The sequence below is a fragment of the Mastacembelus armatus genome, chromosome 13, assembly GCF_900324485.2.
Source record: "Mastacembelus armatus chromosome 13, fMasArm1.2, whole genome shotgun sequence".
NCBI lineage: Eukaryota > Metazoa > Chordata > Actinopteri > Synbranchiformes > Mastacembelidae > Mastacembelus > Mastacembelus armatus.
This window is the reverse complement of record NC_046645.1, coordinates 18,073,475-18,085,916: the sequence shown is the minus strand read 5'-3', so window position 1 is coordinate 18,085,916 and position 12,442 is coordinate 18,073,475. Positions and strand designations below refer to the sequence as shown.

The 12,442-nt window shown below is 37.6% G+C and overlaps 1 protein-coding gene across 3 annotated transcripts in view; it reads left to right on the top strand.

The window, feature by feature from the left end:
* Positions 1 to 12,442, top strand: part of LOC113136720 (chloride channel protein 2-like) — a 137,774-nt gene that overhangs the window by 92,734 nt on the left and 32,598 nt on the right. For all 3 annotated transcript variants that reach the window (XM_026317770.1, XM_026317756.1, XM_026317765.1), the window contains 3 exons: positions 6,898 to 6,967; positions 7,759 to 7,869; positions 10,487 to 10,700. In XM_026317770.1, the coding sequence (XP_026173555.1) occupies positions 6,898 to 6,967; positions 7,759 to 7,869; positions 10,487 to 10,700 (395 nt within the window). The remainder of the gene's footprint in view (positions 1 to 6,897; positions 6,968 to 7,758; positions 7,870 to 10,486; positions 10,701 to 12,442) is intronic.

The following is a 12,442-nucleotide window of genomic DNA, read 5'->3' as shown; positions in this document are numbered from 1 at the left end:
CATACCACAAGAATACAACAGTTTTACTTTCACCTGAGTGAGGGTATTAGAGGGTATAATTGATTCTTCTATGGTAGTGCTCACCTTCATTTTCTTCTGCAACAGAAATACATTTAAGTAACAATGTCATATACATGAACAATGACAGTTCTTGGTTCAAAGAAAAAAAGACAATACCCCAACTTAAAGACTTTGTCCACGTCTGGTTAATATTAGTAAAATGATGTGTTTAAATTCATTTTATCATTTTAAATATTGAGCGGAGGGTGTTACAAATTTTCATATATTCAAGGGAGGAGTTTAACGAAAATATTTATAATGCGTTTTCAAAAAGTGCATTGTATTTTTTAACACTTCTACCCAAACTGATAATTTTTCTACTGTCCCTTACTAAATTTTTCAACTTACTGTTAGACTCCTTGCTATTATGCTACTATTCAGTATCATTGTTTTAATGTCACCCCATCCCTCTTGTTTATTTACTGGTGGTGTTTTGCTATCTGACAGTATCTTTTTTGATTCGACCACTAGGAGTCACCAAAGTCAGATATTTCAAATCATACTCATAGGACCTTTAAAGTCAAACCCACACAAACTGAGATGAATAAATGAAGAACTACAGCTTCTTCTTTATTTGCCAAAAATAGTTGTGTAAATTAGATTAGATTAAATAGTGCAATAATCAATAATTACTAAGTTATAAGTTATTTAAGTACAGAAACTGATGGTGTGACAGTCTGTACAGTAGTTATGGCAGAAACAGGTTTCTGAACAGTACAGCAGAGAACATTAGAGAACACCTAAGCTTTCTGTCTGTTGCATATCAGAAATGACTACATTCAGGTTACTTTATAGAAGCAGTTTCACAGATGAAACCCGGCTGTCCATTCTGCTGGTGCTGGATATGTGTATACAGTATGTGTGTGTGCCATCCACCTTTTGTGCTGTTTGATGGCTTTGAGGCTCTGTGACGTATGTGTGCACATGCAAGTCTTCTGTGTATGTACTGTATTGGGTTACAAGAGACAGATGCAGCATTTCCTGTATGTGACATACAGGTGAGACACAAACTGTATAAGGACAAAACCACATACACACTTTTCTAACTTCAGTCACCCACCTGCATAAAACTCATCAAGCTGCTCTCAGCATCTATCTGTGGGCATGCACTGACTCACGTCCTCTCTCTCCATTACACACACACATACATCAGCATTCAAAGTGAGGCTGTAATGGCTCTGTCTAATTACAGCCTTTGGTTTTCCTGGATTCAGCCTGGTGATTTTCAGCAGGGAGATTGCACTCTCCATTTCCTTCTTGGTAATGAATGTTTCTTTTATTCAACTTGGCAGCCATCTTGCCTTTTTGCTGCTTTTCATGATGAAACTTTGAGAAAGCTCTCATTCCAGCTGCTAAACTTTTGAAACTAAAGGTGCGTCTTGTACCAGGACCTGAGAGCTAATTTGTCATGCATTGCAGTTTAATGCTATTTTTAGTGGTGTGCAATTATGCACATCAACAGCTCTCAATGAGGGATTCCTTTATTAATATATGCATGGTTCTGTGTCTGTGTGTGCATGTGTGTACAGTATGTGTATCAGAGTGACAGAGAGCTGGCGGGACTGTAATTGAAGTGGGAATAGAAAAAAGAGCTCCTGAGGGTCCCCTGAGGCCCCCAGGTGATAGATTGTGCTCTGAATATGATACACACATGAACACAGAGGGCTCCCAGATGACTGACAAATTAAATATAGTATGAATGTCCTGGATACTGCGTCATAAGAGACACCCTTGACCTGGGTATCTTTCACTTCTTCCTTCTACCTCTACCTTCTACTTATGTTTATGTTTTGTTGTTGGCCAGTACTCTTTATCCTCTCGTTCACCTTCACCACTGGCATTTTACACATATGTATAAAACTGAAATGTTGAAATGGTATAAAAAAATCAATGATAAACAAATGAACAAATCAGATCCCAAGAGGCAAATAGGTTCTTGCAGGTTTAGCCCCCTGTGCAGCATAATAGCTTAGATACTGAAAAAGCTGCTCACAGCTGCGTTTTGCAGCTGTGAGAGAGAAACCCTTGTTTGTCCACCAATGTGTCAAGGACTTCATTATAAAAAAAATGATTAATTAATTGAAAAATCTGCCACCATCTCAAAAGCTGTATACAATGGATGCTATAATTTTAGCTTAGCAGATGTCCAATTTCCAATTTCCTATCCAAATCAGAATGTGTTATGTTGGTATTAAATATTGCAGGGTAGTTTTTTTTTTAACTAAAACAGATGAGAATGTTTCTTCATTCTTCAATAAAATATGATAGGTAGGTAAAATAATATTTACCATTAGTATTGATTATGATAAATACAAAATTAATATAACTATGCCATATGCATTGGTTATTCATCGGAACTGCACTTGCAGCTCTATTTCTGCCCAGAAGTGTTACAGCAGGAGCTGATGATCTGTTTGATAGTATGTGGCTCATGTTTTTACTTTTAAATTACACCCTCAAGTGCACAGCTCAGCAAAAATTATAAAGAAGGGTGGATTTTTTCAGCTGGCCAAATTATATACAAATCTTTTGCAGAGGATAAATTAGCTTCTTCTTTCTTTTCCTTTGGAGTGATATCAGATTTAGATATTGTGGCCATCAGAGATGTAACCAAGGGAAAGTTTCCTTCGTCTCGTACATTCCTAATGAGTGAATGCTTTACTTTCTTCATTTGAATAGTTTCACCTCATGATCATGTTTAGATACAGGTCATGGCTAATAGGGAATAATGACCCAAATTTGTAATGAGAAGGTCATGGATCATGTTTTACCCACCTAACATCTCCTTAAGACTTTTTAATTACTGTGAGAGCACAATTATTCAATTCAAGTAGGGAAATCTTGCTTTTGTTTTTCTGGTGAGGTTGATCACAAACTGTCTGATTTACCTGATGAAGATGAAGTCTAGGAATGGGATCATGAACATGAATATGTTTACTTATATTTCCTCCTCAATAGTTTAGCCCTGAAGGAACTCCATAACTTATATAGTAATTCCCGTTTAAGCAACTGTTAAAATTTATGTGGGTCATTAAATACTTTTTAATTGGATTTTAATGCATGAGGTTTTTATATAGAAGCCTTACTTGTCCACACCCCTTGTTTTAAGCCACTTCCCAGGTTTTATACCACCTATCCAGTCAAGTCTTTTCAGCCTTAAGGCTTCTGCTTTTCTGATGTTTTATTGAAGCCCCCCTTCAGTTGGAGGTCACAGATCCTCATAAATTTTGATGGGTGTGCACTACCTCAATGAGATGTACACTTAGTAGATTACATTAGATTAGATTAGATGAAAAATTAATGATTCCTCTGGGGGAAAGTGAGTCATTGGTGCTGCAAAGAATTGGATATAGAAAGCGATAGGGGGACATAAATAGTAATAGAGTAACTAAAGGGTCGAGAAATATGTCCAGAAATGCTAATGTGTCTCGTCACAAACGATTAAGTCTCAATTAGACTTTGAAACTATGTCAATTTGAGAAGTGCTCAAGGAATCAGACAGGGAGACACAGACACAACTATCCACCTGCTTTTTCCCCGTTGTATTAAACATGCTGCATTCTCCAGCTCTAAGGTCTTGTAAACTCTACGAAGCCTTTTAGGAGTACCTTACTTTTACTACCCTACTTTGTCAGGGTTTCTTCTTTAACTCATAAAAGAGTTAAAATAACACACAAAGGGATTCAGAAAAACAGCACTGCCCAAGGACACTTCCACCTGTGGACCACGGAAGCCAAGGATTGAACCACCAACTCTCTGGTTCATGGTCAACCTGCTCTACCTCCTAAGCCACAAACACCCCGAGCACAATACACAATACAGAATTAAACAATCTAACAAATTTCACAAAGCATCCTTTCTATAATACATTTATAATTATGTACAAAATATGTATTTTTTTTACCAACAGACATAAAAAATGAATCACGTTTTCAGTGGGGTTTGCAAAATTACTCACATGTATAAAACGTGCAGCCCACTAGCGAGAGGGGGTTGTAGCCAAAAGTGTGGCCTGTGTGGCCTGTCTGATCCATGCCAGTGGTCCGTGCCACTCAGGCCACAGAACAGCGCCACTAGAGTCGGATCCTGTAATTGTTTGTGCCACCGGCGGGACAGGCCACACTTTTGGCTACAACCCCTGCTGCCATTAGCAGATGGCTCTAAATGTTACTTTTCACCAACATTTTTCCAACACCACAAAAACAGCTTGAATTAAACAATAAAGACATTTAAATTTGCCCTTTTAGTATTGGTTTTACATCGCTTTGTGCTTATGAAAGCCTTGCATATAAAGCTGCAGTAGCTAATGTATCTGATCACTTTTGATCAAAATTGCACCACCGTTAAGCTCTTGCATCAAACAAGGCTTTGAAAGCAGTTGTTCAGTCGTGCATGTGGCTATTAAAATCACAGCATCAAAAATAAATATGTAATGATTAAGTTCCACTTACTGTTCAATCTGCAGGACATGAATAGCTGTAACATGCCAAAATGAAAATTAAGTAAGACCAGCAATGAAGTAAGTGCAGAGGGATTATAGGAAGTAAAATATATAGGAAATATATAATAATATATAATAATCATGCACAAGTGACTTAAGTCTTAAGTCATAAAAAGTACTGAATTTATTTTGAAATAAAACTATGTGATGATATGTCCCACAGCTAACGTGGTGCACATGTAGTGCTCTCCTCAGAGTTCACAGTCTCTGTAATAAAGTTAATCCTCTGGTACGAGTTCCTACATCATTTAAGTTGCTCTTACTAAGGTTTTACTGTCTGGTGAGGAAGAATTATTCCCATGACTGTCTCATTTACCCATGAGGCCTATTTTGTGTATTCACCTGGCTGAGTCTCTGGCGCCTCTCTCACTGCGTTCAGCTCTGAGCAGCACTGTGTGTGTGTACCTACGTGTTGCAGCACTGTGCCTGTGTTATGGTGTGTGTGAACACCTACGTCAAGTGTGTGTGTGTGTGTGTGTGTGTGTGTGCGCGCGCACATTGCATGGTGTGAAAATGGGAGCAGTGTAAGGTTACAGAAGAGGATCCATTACTTCACCATGGCAGCAAGCCTTAATTACAGCTAACTATAGACAGAGCAGAGGGAGTGGAAAAGAGATGGAGCAATGAGTGTAATTAAAAAGTCTATTTGAAACTATAAGGTTATTACATTGATGAGATTTGTGTAACACCCTGTACAATTCTCTAATTCATACTTATTATTTTATGCGTGCAAACACTGAATGTCCCACAGCTGAATAAATACCATGGTCCTTGTGTGTGTGTGCATGCTTTAGTAGTGCTGGCCCAGATAGGGTTTGAAAGAAAACATCTACTGTACAACAAATGTCAAGTAAAACCATTAAACTCCAACTGAACATGCAGCTCCCTCATGTTAGTTCCACAAATTCGACCTCTGGATGTTTTTTACAGTTGATATTTATTCACCAAACAGCCAGAGTGTTGACAGACGTTAGCTGCAGCTAGCTGTCAATAATGCACCAGGGCCCTTGTGTCTTTTAGGGCTGCAACTAAGAATAATTTTTATTTTCAATTAAACAAGAGATTATTTACATTTCCATTTACAACCATGGAAAACAAAAAAACAACATATCATTGCTTCTCCACTGAGAAGTTGGAACCAGAGAATGTTTCTCAAAATGAGACTGGTGCTTAAAAATTATTCAAACTTTTTTTTACCTATTGTTTGTCAGCTGATTAGTCTACAAATTGGCTTCAGCTGGTTGCAGGCTGGTGGAGCTCAAAACTTTCCAGGGAATCATTGCACTCCTGTTTTTTTCTTCATGTTTTAAATAAGTGCAAGGTTGTCTATGATTTTATAATATTGTGATTGTCTCAGCAACTCAAAAGCAAAATTACTCTTAAATCCATCTGTGTTTGTTTATGCCACATCTTTTGGTAATCATGATAACATTATATGAGCACTTGGAGTTTCACTGATCAGAAAATGAAAATGACTTAAACCAGAGATGTTATATTTGTTGTTCTTATATTTGTGTTTCAGTCAATCCACAATAAAAAAGTGAGTGAAATATAGCAACCCAGTTATCCTAGGGTACAGATTTGCTGTCAGTATGAATACTGAAATGACCACATTTTACGAAAAAAACAAAAAAGCAATAAAAACATTTCATTGTTCTAGGTAAAATTAACAGAACTGTGTGTGTTAAAGCTTTACACCAGTAAGACTGATTATGTATTAAAAACTGGTATAATCAATGTTCACCTCCAGTGCCCAGGGTATAATGATTTGCCATATAGTTGCTAGAACTGCTTAATGTGGCATTGGCTCTGCAGAGCTTCACTTGAATTTCAATGAGACATATAGACTCACGTGTATATATAGGTGTTTGTTTTTGATTATTAGAATTTAAGACTGCCTTATGTGCAAGCTTATTTACTTTCCTGAAACAATCATAGTCTCGTCTGTTGAACACTTTAACCTAGATGCACACACTACACAGACATACGCCTGACAATAATGCTCACACATTGTCGGTTGTGACATTTCCCTTTTTGTTTGTCTGTCCTAATTAGCAGTCTCTTCCGTCTGCCCGGCACATTGTCAACCAATCGGCGGAGACTGCTCATTACCCAGGGTTCATTTCAGGGTCTTTGTCAAATGAAAAGTGAAAGTGACAGCTCAATCTAACCTCAGCAATAAGCCTCACATGGCTGCCTGCTCGCTGCTAGCAGACGATTCAACTTGGCTATCATCTAGGGGCACACAGGATGGTACTCTGAAGCTAATTGAAATGCCACCCTGTTCTTTGTTTTTATGTCTTGTCTTTCTTTATCTCTTTCTTCTCCTCTCTCAGTTCTGGATGTCTGCCTTGGCCACAACCATGCCAGTGCCCTGCGGTGCATTCATGCCAGTATTTGTCATTGGTAAGAAGAAAAATAGCTGTGTGTGTGTGTGTGTGTGTGTTTGTGTGTGTGTGTGTGTGTTTTTGTTTGTTTTTGTTTGTTTTTTGTTTTTTTGTGTATTAGACCAGGGTGAGTAGATGCATCTGTGACAGAGAACTTAGAACAGAAGAAGTCAACAGTATTATAGTTAATTAAAAGAAAAAAATGAAAGGAAAAGTTGAGATTTGGAAATGCATTAATTCATTTTCTTGCAGAGCTTTATTAGGAAGATCGATCCCATTCTCATGCCTGTTCATTAAAAAATGAAAAAAACTGTCAAACTTTAGCTAGAAAGTTAATAAATGTACTTTATCAACATATTAACAGATTCATTTAATTAGACTCGGTCTGCCAAAAAGCTTAGTCACATTACCACTTTGAATTTCTTTAATAATAATTGTTTTCTCTGCCGAGCTAGCTCAGGTTAGCAATAACTGAGAAGTGATTTGCTGAATCTTTATTATAAAATATATGCACACCTACAAAATATCATGTCACATTTGACTACAATTATGTAATCAATAACACGAAAGGGAACTGAAATTATATTTTTAGGGACTAGAAGTATTTTTTTTAGCAACGGCATATTTTAAGTTACCAGCCATATTTTTTGAGTGGTTAGAAGGAATTTTTAGGAACTGAAAGCATTTTTAGGACCTACTTTTAGGGCCTATGTCTTTTTTCTTGACATGACACAGTTGTCATATTAAAACAGTTGTGTCATTAATTAAGCTCACTATAAATATTTGTTTCTGTGTATGTGTGTGTTTTAGGGGCAGCGTTTGGTCGTCTGGTGGGAGAAAGCATGGCAGCCTGGTTCCCAGATGGCATTCACACAGATGGCACCATCTACCCCATAGTGCCAGGAGGCTATGCTGTCGTGGGTATGTTAAAGACACCTATCTAATACTTTAACCCTTTTCACTTTGTAATTTTTAGATCACATAACATGTGATCACATAATATGACAAGACATAACAGTGAGACATCATGACTGATTTGACAGTAGTTTTTTTTTTAGTTTAACAATAAAAGCTATGAATTTTGACTACTACACTCACTGTAAGTCATACTTTTATAGGAGGAGCTTAAACCAGGTTTTTTTTGTCAGTTTTTAGGCACAGCCTACTCAAGCCAAGTGGAAAAATATTACGTGAAATGAATGGGCAAAATGACAGGAGAAGGACAGATAAAGAGATGTTACAATATAAAAAAAATTAAGGAAATATTTTAATTATAATGGGAGGCAAAGAAAATGGTATTTTCTTTAACTTGTCATTCTCTGTATTTAACAGATCCTTTTTACAACAGACACTGACTTGTCAAAGCAGGAAAATCAGATCAGAGGTGGAACTAATAACAATGGCTTCATTCAGTCTCTGCATAAGCTATGTGTGTAAAACATACACAATGCTAGAGAGTCGCTCACCTAAATGAAATGCATCCTCCATTAGTGTTATCCATTCCACCTTTTGTCATTTTACACTTGGGCAATAAAGCTGAAGTTGCAGTTATTTCCATATTCTTCTTACTTACATATCCAAGTAATCATTTGCAATGAGCTAATATTAGTTTATATGTCAGATTTCAGATTACTATTTCAAAGACCAGTTGTTCTTTCATAACTATGTTATTTCCATCCTCCATGAAGTTGCATATCCAATGAGATGCAGTGTTTTGTTTCCCTCCTCTGTTCTGCATGTTGACAGTTGTGTTGATTATGCCACTGTTGTGGGTTGGCAGCAGCTGTTTTCCTGGGCTGCTGATGTTGTTGTGGTGCACTATAGCTGATGACTCAGCCCTTTACAGGCCTGACACTCTGATGAGCCTTTTTCATCTCTCAGCGAGGCTCGCTTTAAGGACTAAATGTTAGCATGGGCGGAGGGAGCAGTAGCGTTTATCTGAGGAGGCTAGCAGACATACACAGGCTTAATTAAGTTACATGAAAGAGCAATGAAACCTGCCTTTGTAAACTCTCACCCACCATCTGTTTCTCTCTGCTCTGCTCTCCCTTTACAAATTATTTTAAAGCTTTCATTCTTTACTGTTTTCCCATCTCATTCTTTGGATGGATCTCATCCATTTTCTCTGCTGAGCAGTGAAGGCACACTTCACGCCATGCTGCTCTGTCTACTGTGATGAGGCTGCTCTTTTCACAACATTTTATTGATTCGGAAATACTGAGGTTCCCTTTTGTATTGAATTAGCTAAATGAGTCAATTTGTGCCTTGTGGGCATGTGAGTGATGATTGTGTGGAAAAGTATGTTAATTTGGTTTGTCGACCTGAGAGTATATGAAGGAGAGAGTGTTGGGTCTGGACAAGGAAAATTGCCAACAGGATAAATAGTTTGTATGAGTAAATGGATTTCCAAAGTTGAAGTGTGATTTTTGCTATAATGTCACAGCTGTACCCACATGGACAGTATACCATGTGGAAACAGTGTTGATTTGAAATGCAACAAATGATTAAGGATGCTGCAGTTATTTTAAGCATGTTTTTAATCATGTTTTTATACATTTTAGCAACTCAAAGGTTTTAACTCATGTTGGACCTATATCTGTCAGTGACCCACAGTGCAATGTATGGCACATATTACAGCAGCACTTTGGGGACAGATATATGTATTATTTTATTATATTTTCACTACAGCAGTGATCAAGAAGAGCAGAAATTTACAGAACTCCCAGGATGAAAAAGTGGGAAAGTATGCAGCTGTTGTAGTGACATATGAGTTATATGTCACTGTTGGTTTGGGATACTACTGCTGTCTTAATAGTTTATAGTACTTATTCTGTAAATGGTAGGTCACTCAGATTCCTCTGTCAGATACCACTTCTCACAGGCACATACCGATTCTTACTGGCATATTCCAGTTATTATTGTTATTAAGCTAATGCTATGTACAAATGATTCTTGTTGGCAGTCACATAAAATTTGTGTATTACCCTTTGCAGACTGGATATAACCTCTCCCACAGTTTGTGCCTTCTTCTCTTCTTGTTGCTATTGTTTTGGGATGCTGGTCAAACAGAAGCTACATACAAATAATCAATAGCTGACACTAGAACAAGAGTGGCTCACCAATAGCAGCCTTTCAAGTAAAAAAATAAAAATAAATAAATAAATATATATATATATATATATATAATTATCCATCAGGTTTTGTTTTTTTTTTACTTGAGAACAAAATGTAGTCACTCTTAGCACTATCCTCCATTCCTGAGACTATTTCTGCTTTGTGAAATCTCAGCAGCCACTCAGGATGTTGAGATGTTCATATTGATCAATGGTACTCTCTTATCATGTGCTTAATAAAAAATATTATTTATACCACTTTAAATCTTAATATTCACCTCCATCATTTTGATAGATGATGTCCTTGAAACCCCCTCAATGGCCACTGTAGAGTGCCTGCGACCCCACCTGGAAAGCACTGATCTGAACAATTGTTTTTCTACACTGTCTTTTGCTCAACCCACTGTCCTCTGTCCCACCCAAAGGTGCAGCGGCCTTGTCAGGAGCAGTCACCCATACGGTTTCCACTGCTGTCATTGTGTTTGAGCTGACTGGCCAGATCTCACACATCCTGCCAGTGATGATAGCAGTGATCCTGGCCAATGCGGTGGCCCAGTCTCTGCAGCCCTCCCTTTATGACTCAATCATCAGGATCAAGAAGCTGCCCTACCTCCCTGAGCTGGGCTGGGGACACCACGAGTACGTATACAGTAGATTATCGTAGTGAAACGCAGCATACCATAGTCACCACATTATTGTATTAAATTGTTCAGCAGCAAGTACATGCAGTGGTAAACAGCAAACCAAAATATGTTGACTATTTACCTAAAATTATGACGATTATGTTACCATTTCAACATGAAATATTCTTTCCATGGGGCACATGTGTAACTATTAGCATGTTCATGCATGACGTGTGTAAGGTGGTCTAATGTAAAATGGAAGCTTCATTTGTTTTGATTGACTGTCATTGAAAGTTAGTTTGTTTTACAGAGGTTTAATCTGAAGTATCATTAGTTGCACAATAGCTTAGATAGTGTATGTGTGTTTTCAGTCCTAATCTTATGCATTAATATTGAGAGCCAGGTCCACAGTGAGTCTTAATGGTTTTAAATGCTGCTTTTAATTTAGGTGTTTGAAGCTCAAGTAGCACATCTTCTTCCCTTCAGGTACATGTGGAATTGCAGAGTGGAATTTACTTTTCAGAAAGATGAACTGGGTGGAGGTGCCTGGCTCAGTGGTTCAGTGTTACATGGCTTTTAATTGCCATCACAGCCATTAATAATTTATACCAACCACACAATACTGAATAGGTTTACCAGCTGTTTGGTGTCCTCTGAGCTCTGTGGAACCACACAGAAGTACTTTTCATTTAATCATTTGGAAGTGATTATTGTTATGGATGATGGCAAATCATTAGGGGCAGATAATAGTTCGACTGCATCATTCACAAAGTGGGAGGATTTAATCCTCCATCTGTTCACCATTTTCTGTGGTCAACACCTGAAGAGTTTTGCCTTTGTCGGCTACTTGAGTCATTCACTTTCTATATCAGCACCTCAGTTGACCCAGACTATCCATCTCTTCGTTATCTATTCCTCTCTCACTCTTCTCTCTGCTGCTCTCTTCTCCTTTGTCTCTCCTTATTATCTACTGTGACCTTATAACCTCAGCGCACCCCCCTCTCCTGTCTTGTCTGTCTGGGTATGTGTGTATTTTTGTGAACACATGCACAATACTGGCCGCACAAACTCCCAAAGCCTTATAGCATCTCTAGCAGCATGTGAAAGTCTCTACTCTAAAGGATGAATCTGGTTACAGCTTGGATCTAGATTAAACAGAGAACACATGAAACACCAGCAGTCAGACATAAGTTGACTTAAGTATTCACCTGGAACATTTTTTTTAACAATTAGCCTGTGTCACTGTTTTCAACATTTAGGTCTCATTTGCCTAAACTGCCGGTAAGCTCTGTAACCAGAGCTTGTCTTAGCAACTTTGCTGTGTTTCCACAGAATTATCCTTTCGCTTTCCTGTGTTTTATTTCTGCAGGTTTGATAAACTCTATAAAATGTTAATGATTTAAGCTTCGAGACATTCAAATAAATTGAATTTGGATCTGTCAGGAACATATGGGGAATCCTGTGTCATTTATGTTTAATGATAAACACATGTTTTTCCAAATGTTAAAAGTTGCTTGAGCATAAAGATGATTGTGAAGATGTCAGAAAAGTTGTGTGTGCATGAGTTTAAATGTGTGCAAGTGAAAATAAAATCATGACAAATATCAAATTATCTTGACATAATGATACATGTTACAAAATGAGGCATGATGATGATTAGGAAATTGTCAAGAATGTTCTCTATCCGTTTGTGTGTGTGTCAGTGTGTAAACAGTCTGTTCACACACACACAAACACTCCACAAAAATCTAAATCATC